The sequence below is a fragment of the Leptonotus elevatus genome, chromosome 8 (assembly GCF_054856555.1).
Source record: "Leptonotus elevatus isolate MCC_2025b chromosome 8, RoL_Lele_1.0, whole genome shotgun sequence".
Taxonomy (NCBI): Eukaryota; Metazoa; Chordata; class Actinopteri; order Syngnathiformes; family Syngnathidae; genus Leptonotus; species Leptonotus elevatus.
This window is the reverse complement of record NC_141246.1, coordinates 7,683,779-7,708,491: the sequence shown is the minus strand read 5'-3', so window position 1 is coordinate 7,708,491 and position 24,713 is coordinate 7,683,779. Positions and strand designations below refer to the sequence as shown.

Below are 24,713 nucleotides of genomic sequence, written 5' to 3'. Positions count from 1 at the left end.
AATGTCAAGTCTTATTTTTATTTTTTTACGTAATGTACTTTTAACATAAGTCAGGTGTACTTTAAAATGCGGTTAGTCCTGTCAGTGCTCACAGAACACAAAAGCAATGAAATAATGACAGAAAACTATGTACAAATTACATCATTTGCATATGCTGATTCTGCACTTTATGCTTGCTGCCGAATGATGTCAAATAATATTTACGTGCAGAAGTTTTCTCACTACCTTTCTTGTTTTAATGACATTTCCCACTGCAATTATTTTAAAGCAGACATATGATGGTAAATGTACTTTTTGTTTCCATACAAACCCAGTGGTAACGCGACTTGCGAATGCCCCAACTTGAAAGTTTGATACGGGCCATATATTTCGACCATTTTTTGGGGGGGTCTCGAGTTGCGGGCAATTTTTTAAATATTTTTAGTTACGAGCGCTAAATGTTGGCAGTTAACCTATAAAACAGTCAGAAGTTTGGTAGATAGTAAACAATTCTTCAGAAAAGAGGCTTAAAGCAGTTTATTGTCACTAATAGTTGAAGTTTACTAAAAAACTAAGCACAATATAAAGAGAATTACATATCAACACAGCATAAGTTTGCCTTACAAAACTCTGCTAGCTTAATGCTAATACAGAATGCTAAACAACACCAAAGACAAGCTAATGAAACTAGCATCAATGCTGCAGCGTTTCAGACTACATTAAGTTTATGTCATACATACGCCATCAACTTATAATTGAACAAACAATAATGCACATGAGATAATGGATGGATGGATTACTTTATTTACAGTGAGTGTTACCAAAATCTTTGTTGTTTTTGGGTGGTTGGAATGGAATTTCCATTCTACAAAGTGTTTTGGCCAAATTTAAACTACAGTACAAACCTAACGAGTTTGATGCTGAATGCTGGTACGTATGCGCATGCGCACATTAAGCCCCGCCTACGCGGCCACGTCACAACCAACCTTCCACAGGTGTCCTGTCAACGTCGGTGTTGATGTTGGAGGGGACCACATCGTCCTTTTCCGAGTCCTAGCTAGCTCCAGCGTGGCCGTGGGTGGTTGGGGGGGAAAAAAAGCTCACGAGTGCCTTCCTTTGTGGATGTAGGCGAGCCCCGCGGTGGTAGCCGGGGAAGTCGGGGGAGGGGAACCACCACCACCACCACCACCACCGCCGCGGCGAGGGAGTCCGCGGCGGAGCTACCGAGCTCGGCGGGATGTCGGCGGTGAAAGCTCTCCAGCAGTGGTGCCGGGTCCAGTGTGACGGCTACCGGGATGTGGCGGTCACGAACATGACCACGTCGTTTCGGGACGGCCTGGCTTTTTGTGCCATCATTCACAAACACAGACCGGATCTCATGTGAGTGCGACGAAAAGAAAAGAGAAGAAAAACATTAGAAGAGTTCAGTCGACTTTGTGTCACTTAACTTTTGGATCGTTTGGTACTTAAAAATGAGGACGAAGCTCAACTGGGCTGCGTTTTTATTATTTTGATGTCAAATCAGAGGTGGCAAAAAAAAAGTAGAAGTGCAGTACTGGTTTAGCTATATTAGTGAAGAAAAAGTACAACACTGCAATGTAGAGCCTACAATAAGTACAAAAGTAAAATTATTTTTTTTTGCTGTCCGTTTTATACAATGCTGTACCTGTTTTCTTAATGACACAATGGGGGAAAACCCCGCACACAGTAGTTTATTTTTAAAGTAACTAACAGTGCTCATTCTATTTGTAAATGCTTTTTTTTAAATTATATAATAGTGTCAATAACATTGGGCACAATACAGAACCATGCTTTTGTGTTTTATAAAGTGAAACCAACTTGTTGAAACTTGACTGTGTTGAATGGAATTTTTTTTTTTTTTCATGTTAATCAAGTCATGGTACAATTTTTTTTGGGGGGGGGGGTTGTCGGTGGAAAAACAGAAGATGTGCTCATATTGGTATTTTGATATTTTTTTCAGATACCTCAAGGGCTTGTCCCAACATCTCCCCGCGAACATGTTTATGTGTAGCAAACCACAAAACATTGCTTTGCTTCAGCGTTGCTTACTGTAAATGTTCTGATAATCCAAGACTAAGGGTTTATTGACGATATGTTGACACTGTCAGCGTCGTGAGGTGTTCGAGCATGACTCAATAAGGCGGATTCTGTCTTTAGAATTAACAGATGAGGAAGTTTGCAAATGTTTCCTAATGTTTTTTTCCCCCAATCTTGCAGCAATTTTGACTCCTTAAAGAAAGAAAACATCTATGAGAACAACAACTTGGTAAGAAGAAGTTTACATGCTGTACTTTTCATTTAGGTTTTATTTTGTTTGGCTGGTGTCAAAACAACAGCCTTACGTCTTCTCTTAAATCAGTGGAGGGGGAAGAGTCAGCCCAGGCTAACTAACCCTTAAGGGACCTTTTAATATTTAGATTGTTTATGTTTTGGATGTCACATTTTACAGAACAGCTTGATGTTGTTATTTAATTTACCATTCAAATCGATTAGGAATTTTCATTTTCACTTCACGGGGACTTTAGGTAGGACAAATGTTCAAACTTGCGTGTATGGATTTTGAATTAGAATACAGAGGCAGACTGGGAAGTATCCGGTTGAACAAGCAAGAATCTGACAAAGCGTGCAAAGCCACATTAGTCGTAGCACTTCCTATATAACATTAATTCAAAACAAGAGCACTAGTACTGTATGCCAACGTGTTGTCACCACTGAATAAAAGGGAGAGGAATCACTTGAAAGGTCACGTCATCAGTTAGGTTCAACACATGTCCCGACATTTGACATTTAAGATCAATTACACGGACCACTGACTCTTTAAAAGGCAATAACATTGGTTCTAGCGCAGAACCTTGAGGCACTCCAACCAGTCATTCTGTCACTTTCAAACGACATTACTTTGTACGAGTGCATTAAATTATTTTCTGGATTTGTTCATCAATAGATGTTCAAGTGTTGAAATATGTTTTGAGAAAAGAGTGTAAATTCTTTGGCAGCACAGGTGCATTCTCGCAGTTTCCTCTTGGATCTTGTTGGACTGTGGGATAGAAACATTTCTCTCCTGTTCATTGCATAAGTGTGGATAACGTGCCATCGGTCAGAGCAAAGCAAAATTATCAGCTTTTACAGCGTGCTCTTAATGTTCTTGATTAATGATTCATGACAGCTGCCTTTGCTTAGTTGCGTGTCTCTGCTTGACTCTTCACTTGTAACGCTTTGTCAACGTTAAGTTATAGAGCAGCTTTTTCCCCAAACTTCTTTTTTAGTCACGCACCCCCTTCCAGAACACCCTCATGAAAAAAAAAAAGTTTAATCATAAAAACATGAGCAAACATTTGTGACAAAGTAATATAATAAAAATGCAACAACGCATTATTGCATTTCATGTCATGACATGTGTGATTGAACTGACTGTGGAAATTAAAACTCTGCTTGCCTCCTTTTGGGACTTGTAAAACCCACTTTGTGTCCCACAAGTGCCAACCAATCTGGATTTGAGCATATTTTTTTTTCTCCCTTCTCAATGGCCCGATAGTCGAATGTCTGTAAAACATGAGCTCGATTGATTATCCCGCAGTGTCGTGATTTTTCATCCCCTGACCTGCTTGGGCCGACAATTGTAAATGTACTGGAATCATAAATCTTGCTCATGTTAATTGTGTATGTTCAACACGGCTTTGGCTGAGCCACGACTCGTTGATTATGACGTGAAAAACAAATCATCCAGCGCTAAAAATAAATAACTAGAATACCGCTGATTTTTGTAGGCCTTTAGGGTTGCCGAGGATCAGCTGGGAATTCCTGCGCTCTTGGACGCAGAAGACATGGTGGCGCTCAAAGTTCCGGATCGCCTCAGCATGCTCACATACGTGTCGCAGTACTACAACTACTTCCACGGACGATCTCCAAGTGAGTATCAACTTCTACCTATAGCTCTCCTCTTACCATAATCATCATCATCTTTGCATTTTTTTTTTTTTTTAGTCGGTGGTGCAGTGGCAGTAAAGCGTCCCGCCGACCCACCCGCCGACGGTCCATCTGGGAAGAAGAATGCGGCGGTGGTCTCGAAGGTGTTTCAGCCTGCGAAGGAGAACAATCCTCCCGCTTCGGCTAATATCACTCCACCTCTTTCCCGCCCGAGACAGCCCAGAACCACTACACGGGTACAAACAATAACAAAAATGTCTCTTAAAAAAAATGTGGCATGGATATAAATACAAACAATCTTCCGATTTTTTTTTTTTAGGACATTTCTGCTGAGAAATCCCACCAGACGGGAACTCTGAGTAACAAGTGTGTTTCCTGCAACAAGCATGTTCACCTGGTGCAGCGACAAATAGTCGACGGGAAGCTCTACCACAGGAACTGTGCAAGGTAAGACTTGTCATTTGGAGAGTCAAGGTTACAAGTGCAGCTCAATTAGGACTGAAACGGCTTATTGAGTTATTTAATTACAAAAAAAGGTCAAATGGAAATTTCTGCCTCCAAACTGTGCCAGGGGTTATTTTTCCACACAGGATAATGTTACTGCGGATGCAAGGATCATGTGATGGTAGTGAGCCAGAGGAAACGTTTCATAAAAAAACGGAGAATTTCTAAGATTTGGAATCATTCACATTTAAAAAAGACGGTAACAAAATGGAATTTGTCTACTGCAAAGCAGACCTGGCACACCGCCACAAGGTATCGCTATCAGCTAATTTAAAGGGGAAGTCAACCTTAAACATTTCTTGACAATAATATGTTATATGTGACCTCACTAGTCTAAACATGACATTTTGATTAATATTACATTTGTGGAATAAGAGTTATGAAGCAAAATCCAGCTATTTTTATCCATCTCAGCGGGCGGCCATTTTGCCACTTGCTGTCAACTGAAGATGACATCAATGTTGTTCAGGTCTCAGATAACAACCAATCACAGCTCATCTTCAGCAAACAGGTGAGCTGTGATTGATCAAGACATGTTTAAGGTTGACTTCCACATCGCTTGTTAGAACGTATTGCAATACCCCCACAAATGGTCAACGATTGAACCAGCTGCCGGTGCACTTTCAATGGCTTTACTGAATAAATATTAAGAAAAGAAAAGAAATACGTAATACACTATGACTACAACTGATGCCCAATCTCTCAACACACAGACTGGCTAACAGTTAGCAATTTAACAGCCAGTCGCTAACCAGAGCTAACAATAGAGCCAAATCCACTCTCACTTGCTGACTGCCACATCAATCACCAGGCCAGGCCCCGCCTTTTAAAGCCACACACACTCAGAGTCACAGATACTACAGTGTAAAATGTGAGGACGGCGATCCCATTTGGACAAAAAAAACAACACTAGTTGCATTAGTTCTTGTACGGTGTTGGTATTTTTTTTTTATAATAATGCAAAATCAACTTTGATCAAATTACTCGATTCAATCAGATAATCGTGTAAAATAATAGCATATGTACTTGAATTTTTTAATATTCGATAGCTGCAGCTATATTCTCAATAAATTTGAATCTTGTGGCAAACATAATTTTATTTCAGAAGTTCAATTCAAAAAGTGAAACTCATCGTTCTTGACAACGCACAGTTTGAAATTTATTTTTTCTTGTAATTTTGAGGCTTAGAGTTTGCGGTGGAAAAAAATCCAAAATTTGCCATTTGAATATTACAAGTAATTAAAACACAATCGGGAATCTAACGTTGAAACTTCTTTTGAATCAATTACTGCATGAGTGCGGCATGAGGGTTCAGAAATATTAAAAGTGACAGATTGGAGTTTTTAAAAAAAACGTTTTTTTGTTTATGTTTTTTATGTTTATGTGTAACATTAGCTTGTGCAGGTGCACCTCATACTTCCTTATGCCTCATCTCTTAGGTCACTGGCTCCTCCAAACACAAGTTCATTCCTAAAGGAGGCTCCTTCCAGCGTCCCTCCTTCAACAAGCTTCACCAAAATCAACACCGTGACACCCACGGCGCCACCCAGACTGGGTCCCTCATTGCCAGTCCAGAAACCAAGTCCCCTTTCCAGCATCCTTGCCACCACTTCATCTCCGCAAACACCCGTTTCAAACCTCAACACGCCTGCTACGCAGAATCAGACTCCAATCTCTAAACGACCCGTCTCTCATGACACTACCGTCACTACACCCGCCGCCATCACCACCAAGCCCGTTGCTGCGCCTCGGACCTCCGCCACCGCGGCCAAGACCATCCAGTCCAAACTTAAATTCTTTGAGGCGGAACGCGCCGATAACAAACCTGCAACCACGACAGCAGATGTTGCCCCGAAAGAGTTCAAGTCTGATGATCCTGTTAAGAAAGCCCAAGGAGGTCAGTCTGTGCCTGGAAAAGTTGCCAAGGTGGTTATAATTCAGTCTAAGGTGCTTGTTAATGAAGACAAAGCAGGCGCAAAGAAAAGTGAAGACAACCAGCATAGTAATCTCGGAAATGGAAAAGTTGCTAACGTGAGTACAAGTCAGTCAAAGCTTCAAAACGACAAAGCGGGTGGAAAGAAACACGGAGACGGTCAGGGTAATAATCTCGGAAATGTTGCTAACGTGGGTATAATAAGTCAGTCAAAGATGCACGTCGACGAAGACAAAGCGGGTGCAAAGAAACGGGGAGACAGTCCAGGTAATAATCTGGGAAATGGAAATGTTGCTAACGTGAGTACAAGTCAGTCAAAGCTTCAAAATGACAAAGACAAAGCGGGTGGAAAGAAACATGGAGACGGTCAGGGTAATAATCTGGGAAATGGAAATGTTGCTAACGTGGGTGTAATAAATCAGTCAAAGATGCACGTTGACGAAGACAAAGCAGGCATAAAGAAAAATGAAGACAACCAGCGTAGTAATCTTGGAAATGGAAATGTTGCTAACGTGAGTACAAGTCAGTCAAAGCTTCAAAACGACAAAGCGGGTGGAAAGAAACACGGAGACGGTCAGGGTAATAATCTCGGAAATGATGCTAACGTGGGTATAATAAGTCAGTCAAAGATGCACGTCGACGAAGACAAAGCGGGTGCAAAGAAACGTGGAGACAGTCAAGGTAATAATCTCGGAAATGGAAATGTTGCTAACGTGGGTAAAAGTCAACCCAAGGAACATTTTGATGAAGGCATAGCAGGTGCAAAGACACTTGGGGTCAAACAGGGTGGTAAAGCAAAAGCAGTGGACGCCTACAAGAAACTCGCAAAGGAGGCGAAGAACAAAATTACACCAAAGGCAGACCAGCCCAAGAAAAGTGATGTGTAAGGACCCCAACTAATACACGAGCATGCACGCTGTTGATTTCCACTGGAGATCTAACACTCCTCCATCACCTCAAATTTAGCACATCTCAGGTCCAGACTACCAAGAAGGAGACGGAAGGTGGCAGGGGGAGGGTGAGGCTCAAAGTCAACCCGTCCATCCTGTCCAACTTGCAGCCTCCACATTCGGACACGAGCCCGCTCAGAACCAGAACTCCAGAAAGAGGCCTCGGGGGCTTGAAACCAGCGCCGCCCAACACTTCAGGTTACACCTTGAACACTTTCACATTAACAAAACAATCTGTATTTATTACAAATAAATAAAAGTTAAAATAATAAAATAAATACATTCATGTATTTATTTTCAGTTTTGTGTATTTTTTTAATCCTCATTTTTAGCTACTGAACTAATGCTGGATGTACATTGCAGTTGCAAATGCCCAATTCTGATTTAATGTCTGTCCGGTTTATTTGGGTATTTATGTTAATTTTAAATTTCAAGTGATACAAATCTGTTATGTCTGTTTACACTGATGGAACATGTGAAACACAAATATGCCAAAATGCCACGTAAATAACCTCACAAGCCTGGGTTACAGTGCCACCTGTTGATTTGGCATGCACATGACAGCCTGTGGTAATGTGGGGGAAAAAAAATGGGAGTGTGGACAGATTTTAATTGAACTAATGTGTTTGTTCTTGCATCAACAGAGAAAGAGGCGCCTACTGACTGGAGGTCCATGCTCAAACCTGTCCCTAAGGAAACAAAGTAATGTATTTTCTTCTTTTCGTTCAACTTTTGACCTTTCCCCCTTTTTCTTTCAGTGCATAATTGATAAATACATAATGTTGTCTTTTTTGCTACAGAACTGCTGACTCATCACAGTCCTCCCCTAAAGTACCGACGAACACCACAGGAGGCTCACAGATATCAGAGGTGTCCCTGAGGCCCGTGAACCCTCCTCCATCTCAAGGTCCAAATCAGCATACATTTTTACAGATGCTTTATTGTTGCTCGGGGTTCTTCATTTACTGTATAATATAGTCCTTATTTCCTCTTTGTTCACTTTTTTCAGGCATCCGTAACGGTCACACCACAAACACGACGACAACATCAGAATTAAAAGTCTTAAAGGTATCGTGAATGGAAAATGATTATGATTGGATGCTTCTGAATTAATGATGGTGTTGATGTAATCGTGTCCTAAATAATAATGTGCCAATTTGTATTTGTTAATATGAAGCTTTTTAGAATCAGTAAGATTGCGCTATTGGGACATATACATTATTCAATCAGGAAGTGAAAATATAATAATTTAGTAGTTATTGACTGATTGAGTGTCTCAAAACTCAAAACAAAAATTTTGAACACATTGTTGATTCTGGTATTCTGACATTATATAGTATTGCTGTTTTTTTTTTTTTTTACATCATCATTGATTTTAAACCCCCCCAAAAAAGCATATGACATTTATTTTCCTCCAGCAAGAACTTGCATCGACTTCCAAATAAATAATACAAATAAATATATTTTTCTGTTCAGATAATTTGGGGGGAAAATCTAGCAAACCGCATATATAAACATGATGGTTAATAAATCAACATTTAATTTTAAATATTGAGCAGCTCTCACAACCTTTTTTTTTTTTCATGCGTTGTAGTTGTTCAGGAACTGCAAAAAATTATTGCAAAAATTTACATGATAAATCAGATTAAACATAATGTTAATTAACCAACCTTTATGATGACATGTCGTTAGTTCGGATGCCGCTTTGCGTGTTTTGCTTCACTTTCTCCGTCTGATGCTTCCACGTGCAGACGAAACTGGACTTCATTCCCAAAGAGATCATCATAAAGGAGCTGGATGAGATTGAAGATAATCTCAACCAGTTGGAGAAGAGAGGGGTCGAGCTGGAGAAAAAGCTCCGCCACAGCGAAGACGGTTCGTATACACAATGACCTCTCAAAAGTCTACACACCCTTGTATAAATACCAAGTTTTTGTGACATAAAAAAATGACCAAGATAATAATTTTAAAACTTTTTCCACCATTTATTTTTGTCAATGATGTTGCACAGGTCATGGGTGACACGAAAAAGTCAAACGATTTATCTTGGTCTGATCATTTTATAGCACAAAAACCTGGTATTTGAGCAGGGGTGTGTAGACTTTTTTTATACCCACTGTATACTTGCGACTGACTGAGTGGCCGCGCCTGGCTGTTTGTGTGTCAGAGGGTGAGGATGACTCCCTCATGGACGAGCTGATGGTGGAGTGGTTCACTTTGATCAGGAACAAGCAGGTGGCCATGCGGCGGGAGTCCGAGCTCGTCTACATGTGAGCACACGCGAGATGCCGTCGAGTCACGTGATTAGTCTTGACAGATTTCTGGCCAGAAGGTTCTCGACGTCCTGCCGGCACATTATAATAGTCTTTGCCTGTTTAGTTGAACACAACAACGCTATTATATATAACAGGCGGATACACAGCTTAATTGTACTTTCTGCCATCTGGTGTTAGAGCATTTGACTGTTTTGTCTGCCAATGCCAAAAGGTCGGAAATCTCTGGTCTATTGTGTTAAAAATCTGTATACTGTATGTGTATAGTGGTAAAACTCAGGACCTGGAGGAGCAGCAGCCCAGTGTTGAGCAGGAGCTCCGGAAGCTGATAGAAAAGCCAGGTCAGGATCAAACTCCTTATGCTTTTTCCTCCAAAGCACGACAGCTGCGACTCAAGACAAAAAAAAATGCATCATGTGGTTCACAGAACATCTGAAAACGTCATATGAACGCAAGCGAGAAGAAGAGCTGATGAGCAAGCTGGTGGGGATCGTCAACGACCGCAATGCAATAGTCGAAGGTCTGGACGAAGACAGGCTCAGGTGTGCTCTCATATCATGTTCCTTTTTAATGAGGTCTGACACAAAATGGCTTACTGAGCTGAAATCAAGTATTGCCATAATTTGAAGCTTTTTTTTTCTTCATTAAACCGTCGGGAATGTTTCTGGGGGTTGGTTTTGTACCACCCGAAAGCCCTGGCTAAAAAGAATAACTCATTTTGCTCCCAAAAACGTATAAATACGTTCTATTTTAAATGTTACCATGGTCCAAAAAACGTATTTATACATGTTTTTTTATTTTTATGCTCGAGCATACAGAAGGCTTTGATGCAGCCTCTGAGCTGAAGAGAACGCTTGAAGCAATGGTAGTTGTTACAAAAATAGCCAGCAGGGGGCAGCAGAGTATAAGAGATCAACCAGGGCCATGTTGCAAAAAGCTCTTTCCCCCACAGTTTTATACAGATTTGTGAATAATGATGAACCTTTGCTATATTCTAATGCCAATTGCTGCAAAACGGAAACAGGTACAAATAAACGTGGGTTTTTTCTGATGAAAAAAGAGACTCTAATCTTTTGGAAGGTTTCAGTTAAAATCCAGTAAAACAGCCGGGAGCGAAGGAGGTTGCTTCAGTGAAAATGGCTGGGAGTGAATTAATTACTATTATATTTAATATTGTATATATATATATATTTTTTGCTTAATAGTAGGGATATTTAAGAAAGAAGACCATTTATTTTGAATTATTTCTGACCTAAGTGTTTAATTTATTTTGTTTGTAAATAATGATTCTATCAAAAGGTTAAATAATAATTGCACCCAAATAAGTGTTTAAAACAAACACTTCTGAATGATAAAGCGCTATATAAAAAGCAGTGCTTTATGCAGTGTGAACATATAATATAGTAATTCTCTTGCGTACCACACTTGATGAACCGCTGATCTAAAGAAACACACCGTTCATTTATACTTTTTCTGCATTATATCCTCTTCATAATTTGAAATCACTTATAGCGCAAGATATGTTGCATTGTTTGGCTCATGAGTTATTGAATGTCTCTGTGCTTTCTGTCGTGTTCTATCAGAGAGGAAGAGGAGGACCAAGAGCTGAACAAGTTGATGGAGAATTTCAGTGAGTACTTCTGAGTCTGCCATTGGCATAAATGTTTATCTCACCAAGATGATTTACACAACTCTTAAACGTCGTCTTATATTAGCAACAGGACAAATGGCTGCCATTTTGTGGAATTTTCAAAAAAAACATGGAATGAGCATTTTAAACGCCTCTAAAATTCTCCATAGTAAGCAAATTTACCCAAAACAAAAAACAAAAAAAGATATAAAACAATTTTATTTAAATTTTTTATAATTTTTTATTATATGTATTTTTATTATTATTAGTATTTTTATATGTGATGAGATGATGACCAGTCCAAGGTGTACCCTGCAGCAGGTCTTGCCCCATTTTATTTTAATTGTATTTTTTTTTTAAATACAGTATGGTTGCTTCATATTGCGGACGGGTCTGGAACGTATCCCTCACGATGAGCACGGTTCACTGTATTCAAAAAATTGCTGTGCTAAATGAGGCGCTACGTTGCTTTGGAGTGTGTTGTTAAATGTTAAACTGTCCTCTCCCAGGTGTAAAAAAAGACAAATCCAAGAAAAAGTCTCCCATATCCAGACTGTTCAACTGGGGTAACAAGAAGGAGTCGTGACACCTGGCGGGAAACTCCTTTGCTGCTCTCCTCCGGTGCTTTTAGCCTCACTCCTCCATACCACTAACTCATTGCACAACTTGCTGTGTGTGTGTGTGTGTGCGTGCGCGCGCATGCGTGTGTCTATGTGTACAATATGTTGGTAAGGCATCTGTCATCCTAAGCATTCCTCAAAACATTCTCAGCACGAGGGGCTAACGACATACTAGTTGTTGATGGGTTCAGTGCTTCAGTTCATTTTAATCCGCTTGCAGTCTTAATCTACTTATTGCACACACACACACACACACACACACACAGCAGTAACTCCACTGTGCCTCTTGCTGACATGCTGTTTGTAAATACAAACATTAATACAACTAATACGAGCGAGGAACAACGTTGTTTTTTGCACTTAAAACTCTGCTTTAAACTTTTCACATCTCTTTACCCCTGACACAATTTTTTATTTATGTTTTCAACTTGGGTTAAAAAAAAATGTTGCTGCTTTGTCAGATAAAATATAGGCTAGCTGTTGTGATCCATATTGGATCTAAAATAATATTAAAAAATGCGTGAAGGCTCTGATGCATTGTTTTGTTTGTGTTGACCGCCTGCTAAGACAATAACTGTATTTTTTTGTATATGTGTTTACTTGTTTAATTGTAATGGCTAATGGGGAATAAGGATATTAAGCTGGAATTTAAGGGATTTTTATTGTTATCTGATGAAAACTGGCTTGTATATAAAGACCACTACAAACTACAACCGCAATAATAAACATTAAATAATACCATCCATCCATTCTGATGATCATGATCTTTTTATTGCCAAGTGAACAGGTTGCAGTGATGCTTATTGCCTCTAGAGGGCAGTATGTACCCTTTCATGCCATGACCTTTATAATCCTACATTTTCATAGAGCATTTGAATTTAAAATAATTTGTCATAACATTTAAATCAGCCTTTGAACAATGTCAACTATTTTGCAATTTATTTATGTATATATTATAATGACTAGGATTTCAGAATCCATTTTCCTTTTCCCTGAGTTGCATGAATTTCAAATGGCATGATTTTAGTATCCTAGCAACAAATGTGTTTTGTTTACACGACGAAAGGAGTGTATTACGGAGTCTTCATAGGTGAATTGGCGTCAATTTAAATAAAATCAGGGTTAGAGACAACCCCAAACTTTCTGCCGATACCCATCACGTGTTTTTCTAATTGTTTGTCTTTGGACTTCTGTCATGACATCATCATGTCCCTGCCACTCAAGAAAAACTTGTTTTCATCTTCGTGGTGTTAAGGTAAGAAAATTACATAAATTCAAACTTGAGATGATTTCTGCTTATTTTCCAAAAATCCCTCTTCCACATTAGTCCCCTTTAGGCTGTAGCTCAAAACATTAGTTTTGTGCTATAGGGTCACAATTAAATAGAATGTAAAGAATTAAAATAGATTGATCATTATGAATTCATTGTGGCGCCTTATGTTGTATGTGGTTTGTCCACCAGATGGCAGTATGATACAATTCTGCAGACAAATGTAAGCGTTTTAATGAACAGTATTGTTAGTGACTTAAAAATTTGCAGTAGTAGTAGTCGTTTGTGTTAGTTGCAGACGATAAAATTTTTTTGTCAGTATTATGTTGTCTTTCTACGTATATCAAAAGCGTTACATTGATGCCTGTATGTTTGGACCAGTTTAAGTGAAATTGGATAATTTCCCTTGGGACGCTAATATCCTGTAGCATGCTGGTTGGTAAATCACTTGGTTTTTTTTTGGGGGGGGGGGGGGGGTTGGGTGCTTTAGAAAGTTGTTGATAACTCATTTGGTCATTTTCTCATCGTTTTAAGTTTGTGTTTTCGACGCCAGCTCTGGAAAACCCATCACAGACGAGGAAACGCCGCACAGACCCGCGGATGTCGCCCGTGGCAACCCTTCGCATGTGGTCTGTACGCACGCACGCGCACACGCGCGCACACACACACACACACACACACACACACACACACACACACACACACACACACACACACACACACACACACACACACACACAGGAGAATCCTTTGAGAATGTTGCTTGACATCTTTGTGTTTCTCAAAGTGTGTGTGACACGAGGCAGTCTAGTGATGATTGGTGTGTGTCAAAAAGGGAGAGCAGTGTACAGACACGCACAGTTTAAGCTTCTTAAAGAATAGATTTTTTTTGATTTTTTTTTTGTAGCTTTGCGAGTGATGTGAATGGCAGAGAGGATGCACGCTCAATGAATCACCAAAATCATCTATCAGGCCTCAAGGCTTAATCACAACAGTTTCAGGCTTTACAACAGATACAACAATGTTGCTGGAATACTCTTTAAGTGTTTTTTTTTTTTTAGACTTCTATAATTGCAAAAGTAAGTATTGTACTTACGCTTTATACGTTAGAAAAAAACAACAACCTTAACAACTCAAACTGCTTTATTGGAAGAAGCAAGTGCTGGATATCTGCGACTGGAATGAGTGGAAGGTCACAGTTTCAATATTGGTTCATCACTTCATGTGAAATAAATGTACTTTTACTTGGATTTCTTTTTTCTTTTTTTTTTGTGCGGCGATATGCAATGCAGTTTTTTTTTTAACAGAATTTGCGGCTAATTAAGGTCAACTGTGTCTCATTTGGTAGAGCGAGTCCAGTGACCGAGGGGCCAGTGGTTTGAATCCCAACCTCGACTGTGAAGTCCTTGGGCAAGATACTGGACCCTAAGTTGCTTCCAGGTCAGCATTGTAAATGAGAAACTATAAATTGCCTTACCTGGTTAAATTACAATGATGTTTTAGTAGGATTTCATACAAGCTGTAATGCTTGGATTTCATCATAAATGGTTAGTTTTAGTCGGATAGCATAAGCGATGCTGTAGTTATTAATTTGAAATCATGTATCATGCAATTTTTGTATGATTTCACACAAATTCAAAATTAAGCTTTAGTGGGATTTCATGCAAATATGAAGTTTTGGTAGGATTTGATATGACATGCAAATACAGCGGTGCCTACTTTTTTTTCTTTTCTTTTTTTTAAATGATACAAGCCATCGATTGGCAAGGAATATCTGAACACAAATTGTGTAACAATACTCACAGGCATATAGTTTTTATCCTCTGCAAAGAACAACTGATATTACGGTTTATTCTCTTTTTGGTGATTCCAAAACACAATTTTTTTTAAATATGTGTGGCTCATTTTGCTATACCAGGGCACATTATGGATTATAATGCAAGTTTAGTCAAATAGACTATACCGAGCATTGTTTTAATAGGAAAAAAATAATACTTATGGATTTAATACAAAATTTAATGCGGTTTTAGGATGAATTATAATGTAATTTTAGTAGAATCACACAAAATATAATGCTTCTTGAGTAGGATGATATAATAAAATAGCGTCATGCAAACTATAAACACATTTTATTTGAGTATGGTTTCTACTCTATCCGTCTCGAAGAACAAGACGAAGCATCATCCCTAGAACAAACAGCAATCAGTGAGTATTTATTAAGCCACGCCCCGAGCTCGTGCTCCTGCTCTGTGTGTGTGTTAATAGCGTAAATTAGCATACAAATGAGAGATGCTGTACGATAGAATCCACTCAGCTTCAATCTGTCCACCGGGACTCGATGATTACCTCTTCCTGCTCCTCCTCGTCTCTCTTTTCTGTCCTTTTTTTTTTTTGTCTCCTTGTAATCTTGCTGTGCTTCTGCCGGACTTGCAGCACCGTCGTCCATGTTTATTCAGTACTGTTTGTTTACCTGTGTACGCGCTGGCTTTAAACGCGCTTAATTGCTCTTGACTAATTTGCAAATAAGTGGGGAAGCAGTTGGGGAAATGGCACATACACACACACACGCACACGCACGCGTGTTTCCAGCATCTTCCGCGTCCTCCGTCTTCGTCCTCCCACTTCGCCGCGGCGGTCCCCGGCCGGCTGAGGCCCGGCGGAGTACGGCGGGAGGTGCTAATGATGTGGGGGGGCTCGCTGCTCTCTGCTGGGAGTCATGTGTTGCCTGCTCGCTGCCGTCTGTCACCGTGCACGGCGAAAAACATCTTTATTCTTCACGTACTTGTGTGCGTACGTTTGCTTTTCCACTTTCCACCTCTTCTGCATATTCAAAAGCGCGATTCCCAAAAGTCAGGCTGCCTTATTTAAAGCGTTCGAAGATGTTTCATGGTGCGAAAATGAGATGATAAAAAATAAAAATAATGCTAATAATAACAATTTATTTGCTAATTGTTGTTTTGTGGTATAATTTTTAAGTCGTAACTTTAGTTTGTATTTTTGGGCGAGAGCTATGAAATGTATTTTTTTTTCTTATTTATTGGATGGAATCATACAATTGGGGGTAAAATGTGTTTCATTCTAGATTAACACTTGAACATTTTTTGTTTGTTTTCTGAATTTACATAAATAAGTTAAAAAAAATGTTCTAAGTTTACAAGAAAGCAGTTTCATGATGTCATAATGGGGTAGATGCCACAGACTTCCGTTTCCGGCCACTGCTGGTCGCATTCCAACACTCGCACCCCCCCCCCCCCAACCGCGCACTGCCGCCCATCGGGCTCTCTGAAATACTTCGGAAAACTGAGACAGACACACTAAACACTTGCACCCGTCGACGGGAACGCGCAACCGAGGGCCGCAACGGCGGAACAAGCATTGGGACCCGGCCCACACATCGCAAATATCAACCGGAGACTGCGCTGATGTGTGAAAGTCAGAAGTCCCGCCTCCTTCGTGGCATATACCCCATTTTAGTTTCTAAAAGAGACATTCAAGTGGTTTTCAGTAATCCCTTGTTTATTGAGGGATTATGCTCCATATAATTTTATCATTTTATTTACTGTATTTTAAGGCTTTATGCAGAATACCTATACTAAGACACTGTAGTATCTGTGACCTTGAATGCGTGTGTGCCTTTAAAACGCGGGCCACGCCTGTTGAGTGAAGTGAAAGGCAGGGAATTGTTGGGTTTCCATCAACCCGTTTTTTATTAGAATTTTCAAGAAATGCGAAAATCTAACTGAATGAAAACGCTAGAAATTTGAGAACGGGCCCAAAATTCGCAAAAAAAGTTTTTAAACTTAAGAGGTGGTGAATTTTGAAGCGTATTGGAAAAAAAGGAAAATGCAAATTTTGACGATGAAAAACAGGTTTTGCGAATAATGATGATGGCAAGACCGGATACACGTCTCATGTTTTGACCAGATATTACGTCACACGTACGTTTGTAGTCCCAATGCAATGTCGGACGATAAAGTAAGGTATGTTTGGGGGGATGACGAAACGGGAATCTTTTAGGAATGAATTAAAGAAGTAAACATTAATGCTATTTTAGATGGAAAATAGCAAAGAAATGCTACGGTTTATCAAGAATGACAAAAGAAAACTCATCCGACGTCATCGCGTGGCGCAGTCGCTTCCTGGTCTTCTTCTTCTTCTTCTTTTAAAATACTGCTGGATCACATCTCTATGGTGTATACCGCCACCTACAGCGGCGGAGTCCCCTCTCACTATTCGCAAAAGAAGAACAGATGCAAACGGGTGTAAGTCGCATGTCGGTTTTGCGCATTTTCAGTAAATCCGCTTAAAAAAATTGAAACAATTGGATGGAAACCTGACTATTGATAATGTAAGTTGGCTAAAACCGTTAGCCATTCTGGTGAACCGTGATAAGGCGAGGGATGACAGAAACAACGTAAGCAAAATACTTAAGTCCGCCATTACAGATTAAGCAATTCTAGCACATTCTTAGAAACAATATTGTCTTGTGGTAGGAGGGGCTGACGCGGGGATAAAGTGGAAGCGGGGGGTGGTGGCCGGCAACAACGTAACCGTGTAATTTCCTAATTCTGATCTTGCAAGACTATCCCTCCTTATCAGCGTCTGATTCCCACATTTGCAGGAAGAAAGTAGACAAGAGAGGCTGGAGGCCGACACACACACACACACACAGCAGAGAGACAGGGGCGTGAAATTACATAAAGCAAAGGGATACAGATAGAAGGAGTGCGAGAACAAACAGGCCTATCAAACGACCACAGAGCCAGATAACAAGATAAGGCCTAATCAATCAATTCTCGCACACAGAGAGATATTGCTAAGTGGCTCCTGAGTCGTGGCGGCAAATTAAATCTGCACACTCCTCCAAGTGAGAGCGCGGCGAGGAAGTGGGAGTGGGCAGGCGGGCGAGCGAGAGGGTCGGGCGGTGGATGGCGGTCGGGGGCGCTAATAGGCGCTAATTTCATCAGCGCGGCCCGTGATGAAGCTTTTACATGCTGCTCGGAGAGGCCAAACTAAAAGGCTGCAGCTCTGCTCGCGTTCAATATAAGTGGGCTGTCATGAGTGGATTTGCAAGACGATAGCCAAGAATTTGATTACGGGCCTTAGTGTGCGTGTGTACGCCAGCGTGCTGTTTACGCTAGTATGCTAGCTATTGACTAGCCTTATGTGAAGGCGAATTGTTGGTGCTGAATAATTATTAACTATCGAGCACAGTAGCGCTGCTCTCTTGTCATATATAAATAGACTTACAGTAAATTAGAGCAGGCTAAAAAGCGTGTTAATGTGGCAGCCATGTTGGTAGGGGCGATTTTCCCCATCAAGAACAGTGCATGTACATACATGGTCGCCATGTTTGCAGGGGTGACTGTCCTGACAAAGGTAATACAAAGCATGGATATTAGCTTAGCATCGCTGTAAGCACATAGCTCAAACAGAGTGTGTCTACCTGTTCATATTTATGGATATTTGGTGCTAGTTGTATACATGTCTCTTTAACATGCTATTTTTGATACAGTATACTGTTTTTTTTTTTAAGCCCTTATCTATGGTGTCTAATCGTAACTGAGGTGAAAAAGGAAGCGCTAACATCATGGCTCATCTTTTTTTTTTTCATTTCATTTTATTTATTTAACAGGGACATTGCACAACAAATGTAGCAGTGACAACATGTCTGTACAATAAACTGATAAAATACAAATATAAAAACATAGATCAATTATAGATAAACAAACAGATAAATGAATGCAGCCAGGTGCAAGCCATTATGATCCCCAAAGCACCAACAAAGTAAGTTTGAATGAACTTTCGAAACTTCTTCAATCTTTATTTATTCATTCCCAATAATTTTGTACGGTGCGAGGAATTTCTATGTTATAAAAAGCAATTTTGCACTGTATTGGCCGTTTTCATGCCAAGAAAAAAGTACTCTAACGGACAATTGGCTCGAACAGACAACCCTTTCCCCCAATTAGTCCATTAAATCAAAGTTCCACTGTACAGTATCTGCTGTCTTTTTCTGTGTCAGCGTTTGACGGCTCATATTCCACCACGCTGTGCGAAGTAGTGCGATGCGACTTGAAAGAAATAGCAGCTGCTCAATGCAATTGATTAAATAGCTTGAAACGTAGCATCAATAAAGATGACTTTGCAGTTCTTTCCCTTCTCCTGCTCCTCCACCATCGCCACCACCTGCGCTGCCACCCCCACCCAAGTCACCACTGGTGCCCTCTTTCCTTTTTCCTCCCACCTTCTGCCCCAACCTCATACACACACACACACACACACACACACACACACACACGCGCGCACACACAGTTGGCATCAGTTTCCCTCTAATGACATCCTCTGAGTATAATTAGTCTGGCCAATTAACAGCAGTAACGATGCTTGCATTCATTATGTCAAATTACACAGTGCTGACAAAGTGTCAACTCAGCTATACTCACCTGCTGAGTGTACCCGTGTGCGTGCGTGCGTGCGTGCTTGCGTGCGGCAGCGTGCATGTGTGTTGTTTGCCATCTTGATCAAAACCTCTTGCGTCGTCTGCTGAGAGGTGAAGAACGTCCGACGCACTTTCTCAGCACACACATGTGCATGCATTCAATTAGCGTGCATCCAGCAGAGATGTTTTTCTTGTGGGGCCCCGCATGAAATCCGTCGGATAGCTTGCGTTTTTTGCGCGTCTTAATCGCGCTCATTGATTATGTGCCGCACCGGTTATTAATATTATATATTATGCCCAGTCAGAAGGGTCACACCCTCATTTGCATAACAGCGAAGCGGGAAAGGAGAGGCGGGGCTGGGAGGATATGTCTGGATTCGTCTTAATTAGCATCTTGGCCCACTGGAGGTAAACTACACTGCTGGGAAAACACACATTATAACATAATACACTTTTTTTTTTTTTTATACACAAGAAAAAATACATAGTGATCTGAACATCGACAGTTGTGGAAACTGCCCCTCCCCCCAACTGAAAGTTGACCTACTACCAGGAAGCGTCGATTAGAAGATGAAATGCTAACAAACTTAGCATTTGAGCTAAAGGTTAAACTTAAACAGCTCATGGACACTTTAGATGACACTCTCAATTCTCCTCCATTATTGTTGTTAGCATGTCTCGTCCTGTCCCGGTTTTCGCAGGTTCCCCGCTGTAAACGCACTTTATCACACACACACCAACATGCACTAGTGCGGTCTCGTGATTGCTAATTAGCCAGACGAGCACGCAAAGGCCTCTGACACACGCGCACACAAATAATAACAGGCAGGGCTCTCTTGATAGGCAATTAACTTCCTCCAGACACCTCATCAGCCAGTGAACACACCTCCCCCGGTCCCCCTCACGTTCTTCGGACACACACACACACACACACACACACACACACACACACACACACACACACACACACACACACACACACACACACACACACACACACACACACACACACACACACACACACACACACACACACACACACACACACACGTGTATTTGCATATGCAGCATTCGCTGCAGCATTTCATATGCAGTGTGACTGGGAGAATCTGTTCCTGTCCTCTGGCATCGCTAAATTTTATACACACACATACACTCATAAAAAAGGACCAGAGGGCGGATGAATCATCAGGAGCCCTGCTGAGTTAAGTAATCACACTCGGGCGTTTAATTACTGACGAGAACCTGATGATTATGATGATGATGCTCTTTAATTAACATAATGCTAATTGAAGAGAGCCAGCGAATCAGAGCGCTCACTTTGAATAATTTGAAACGGGGAGATGAGGTTAACTCATTATTTTTATTATTATTATCGTGTGTCAGAGGGGTATTTATTTGGTTGTTTGAGGCCAAGCTAATTGGTTTGGAAATTATGTTTTGTATGTTTTAGCGGTGGTTTGGTAAAGGTTTGTTTGAAGTGAGCGCTTTCAAAACACAAGTTGGTCGAAACTGAGCTAACGGAGTGATATGTTGTCCTGTTAAAACTACGGCTAGGTTAGCAAATGCTAACATACGTCACTTAATGATGTCATCTTAACTATACTGAATATATAAAAAATAAAATAAACAATCACCTATTAAGATATCAGAGTATGCGTAGTAGACATTGCCATAGCAGGTACGTTTTTTTTGACAACAAGATGAGCTAATTCTGCTAAATGTTCTCTTTAGCGTGTTGGCTAACCATTAGCATTCACTTCTTCAGGTACATTAGGAGTCCATTTGTATTCCTAAGGTACAAACTACACTATTTATGGTTATGTCTCTTACAGGTCCAAAAATGTGCATAAATGTTAGCAAGAATGTTTTAAGGCTCAAGGTACGGTATTTTTCCTTTTTATTTAACTTAAATAAATACCTTATCTGATGTGCATGTCATTTTTGGCTAAATAAACTCTTTTTCGTTCTTCTAACCCCAATTCAAGGAAATGGAAAAAGAAGAAGAGCCAATAGAAGCTTCTGGGAAAAGGGCGAGCACTTTCAAATCACACGTGGGAGTTGATTGGACAAAGCTGAAGGGAGTTGATTGAAGTTGCTCTGTTACAGCTGCGGCTGTGTTAGCATCTATGCTAACATCTCTTACTTCCCGATGTCATCACATCTCAAGTTCGCTAGCAATCTGCGTTATCATCAATGAAGCCGTCAAAGGTGAGTTTGACATGTATTCTGCCAAGATGAGTTGACACTTATAAATGTTCTCTTTAGCTTGCGTTTAGCTTCCAATGAATCACATTATACATTGTACACATAATTTTTGGCTATGCTCAGATTGTCCTTTTGCCACCCATTGCACAACATGGCGCTTTTCCGTCAGGTAGTATTTCTCATACCAGTAGTGCCCACCGTTCAGCAGGTACATGTCTACAAATGAGCAAAATAAATGCTAATGTTTGCCTCCTGTTGTTGTAATAGAACACTCAACGGTCTTCACTTTGCTGTAGGGCTCCATTTTCTTTCCGCCGTCAGTCTCCTCTAAGATAACGTGTCTCCTAGTGTCAAAAGTTTGTTCAGGAGACCCGAGGCCTACATAATAATATTTGTGTAATTTTGGACTTTACAGCTGCATTGCTAATCAGGTAATGGTAAGGATGGCTAATATTGTCAACCTATTAAAATAATAGCTTATGTCTCTGCTAAATTTGTCTACATTCTTATTCCATCAAATTTAATTCTACTCAAGAAATTAAATTATTAATAAATATAATTAGTATTTTGTGCCGTTTTTTCCCCCTGGAAAATTACATAAGTTATTATTTTAGGAAAGTGACAATAAGGAGCAATCCTTCTTCTGTAAACATTTGGGTTTCGCCGCCCCCCTCAAAACAGAAGTCCGTCATAAACTGAGGAACCCTGAATTATATATACTCCAATGTCTGTTTACTGTCTTTTTTGCTGTTCTAATTTCTAAATCTCTGTGTAATTAAACCAACGTTAGTCCACAGACTGATGCAATATGATGTGATGCATGCTTAATCACACCCTTGGTCTGCTCTCATGCCCCGGACCAGTACTTTGATTAGCAATTAGCTCGTAAAGTGACTTAACAATTTAATTTTAACTGACTTGTTTTGTGTAATATCAGAAACAAATGATGCTAACAAAAATCCGTGAATAGGTGAATCTGCCGATGCCAAACAGGAAGTATGTGGGGGTCCACTGTATATTTAGTTTAGTTATTTAATGTTTAAACAATAATTATTATTTTTTAAGAATACAAAAAAAGTTTGAGGACCACTGTCACACAGTTGTTCAGTTGTCACTTTGTCTCCATAAATATGCATTGAAAAAGTTCAAAGCATTTCTCAACCTGGCGCCTCAAGACGAGCTGGCCTCCGTCAATCCTTTTGTTCAACACGAGATTTGAATGTTTCACAAACAAGAAGCAGCGGAACGCGTAAATTCACCGCGAACGCCCAAACACGGTCACGGATGCTAGCATGTAATTCTGCGTGAGCTGCTTGTAAAAAGAGCAGAACTTTGCATCGCTTCTGCAACTTTGCATTTCCCGCGTCCGAGCCGGGCGGACGGCAGACACGGGGGAAGAGATTAGTGTTTTGGTATCGAGGATTACCGCGCGAACCAGCGATACGCAGCTAAGCGGGAGCGTCATCAAACTGATTTAGCGCCTCGCTTTCCGTTTAGAAGGATTAGCAGACAATGTTATTGTAATTAGAATTGTTCCAGGTGACGACGACACTCGCGTTGTGCTATAAGGGCCCTGTTTATTCTCAGCTGGCGTGTGCTTACCTCAGGTAAACGGCAGTTCGCGTCGAAAGTGGGGGGGGGGGGAAACCCAGATTAGCGGAAAACAACGTTGCCTTGTTTGGGAGATGCCGCATGGGACAAAGATTTAAAAGGGGGGTGGATAATTAAGGAAGAAGGATTGGGAACGGAGGGGATAAGACGCAGGCAAAAGCTACCTTTGTTGGATCTGAAGAACCATGAATATGCATTATATCAGTTTATTCACCGATTGCCATTGTTCCCTCTCAAATTATATATCAGTCGCACAAACACAGACGGAAGACAAAAGGATAAGAAAAACGACACAAACAACAACAAATCAGAGTGAGCCTCGCTTCTTTTGTGGAATTTCATGACCACTTTTTTTGTTTGATCCTTTTCATAATAGCAGCTTTTAGAGGGAAAACGGCGCTAATTAACATCTATTTGAATAATCTGATTATGCTACGCGCTTGGCAATTGGGAAAAAAATAGTTGAAGCTAATGTGAGAAGTTATTTGGACAATTTAGAATTTAACCAGCATGTTGTCGCTGTCAGGCGGAATCCTCACATCACAATTAGGAAATAAAACAAATGCCATCTTGCTTGAGTTACCAAAAACTGGATCATACATCAATGCCAACAACCCCAAATCATCACAAAAATTGCTAATTTATTATGCCGTCATTGATTAAAATAGTGGATATGTCGCCAGGCGCTAGCTGTCTATAGCAAACCAGGCTTTAATAAAAACAAACAACTTGTATCTTCCCGAACTCTTTTTCAAACGTCTTGGAGCCATGAGAGTTGGAGTCAATAAACTGAGCTGACTGAGCCGTGCTGAAAAAGATCGGCACACTTACCTTTGTGGCTAATTTTGTCATTCTCCAATTACTTTATACTTTTACATTTTTAACAAAATAGCATCACTCAAATGTATCTAACCCAGTTATTGTTTAAAAAAAATCATCCAGATTTTTAATCTTGAGGTGACATAACGTTGTACGGCTCACACAGAATGAGAGAAAAGGCGGAGTTTGACAACACTTTGACAGACAGTAGAAGTTACTGGATTTTGACTGATTTTGCAAGGTCCACAGAATATTGTGTTCTATGGCTATAAAAACATGGAACCTACTAAAAGAAAGATTAGTCTCTTTTTTTAATCAGGAATAAAAAAAATACTTTGTATCTGTTTCCGTTTTTAAGCAATTAGCATTATAATATAGCTAAGTTTCCTCATTATTCACACACCTGTTGAAAACACTGGGGGAAAGAGCTTTTTGCAACACGGCCCTGGTTGATCTCTTATACTCTGTTGCCACCTGCTCGCCGTTTTTTTGTAATAACTACCATTGCTTTAAGCAAAGTCACAGG

The 24,713-nt window shown here is 40.3% G+C and overlaps 2 protein-coding genes across 3 annotated transcripts in view; both read left to right on the top strand.

The window, feature by feature from the left end:
• Positions 1 to 981: 981 nt before the first annotated feature.
• LOC147169556 (MICAL-like protein 2) lies at positions 982 to 12,582 on the top strand. 2 transcript variants are annotated; one of them, XM_086082626.1, is made up of 16 exons: positions 982 to 1,359; positions 2,218 to 2,266; positions 3,768 to 3,909; positions 3,985 to 4,163; positions 4,247 to 4,374; positions 5,871 to 7,247; positions 7,331 to 7,512; positions 7,959 to 8,016; positions 8,115 to 8,221; positions 8,324 to 8,382; positions 9,066 to 9,189; positions 9,482 to 9,584; positions 9,855 to 9,928; positions 10,015 to 10,129; positions 11,171 to 11,217; positions 11,727 to 12,582. In XM_086082626.1, the coding sequence occupies exons 1-16, from the start codon at positions 1,217 to 1,219 to the stop codon at positions 11,801 to 11,803; spliced, it is 2,964 nt and encodes a 987-aa protein (XP_085938752.1). In that variant the 5' UTR covers positions 982 to 1,216; the 3' UTR covers positions 11,804 to 12,582. The 2 variants fall into 2 exon arrangements, with proteins under 2 accessions (XP_085938752.1, XP_085938753.1); XM_086082627.1 differs by lacking the exon at positions 2,218 to 2,266 and having other exon boundaries at positions 1,217 to 1,359.
• Positions 12,583 to 13,640: 1,058 nt separating this feature from the next.
• The window catches only part of LOC147169554 (uncharacterized), a 93,607-nt gene continuing 82,534 nt past the window's right edge, over positions 13,641 to 24,713 (top strand). Inside the window, exons 1-4 of the mRNA XM_086082791.1 lie at positions 13,641 to 13,736; positions 14,456 to 14,547; positions 21,385 to 21,431; positions 21,538 to 21,760. The gene's annotated coding sequence lies outside the window, so the exon portion shown is untranslated. The remainder of the gene's footprint in view (positions 13,737 to 14,455; positions 14,548 to 21,384; positions 21,432 to 21,537; positions 21,761 to 24,713) is intronic.

Excerpts from the sequence above, each read along its gene's own strand:
- LOC147169556 (XM_086082626.1), top strand. The coding sequence starts at position 1,217 with ATGTCGGCGGTGAAAGCTCTCCAGCAGTGGTGCCGGGTCCAGTGTGAC. Across the intron at positions 8,017-8,114 it reads CCTGTCCCTAAGGAAACAAA|AACTGCTGACTCATCACAGT; the intron begins GTAATGTATTTT and ends TTTTTGCTACAG. Across the intron at positions 9,929-10,014 it reads GAAGCTGATAGAAAAGCCAG|AACATCTGAAAACGTCATAT; the intron begins GTCAGGATCAAA and ends TGTGGTTCACAG.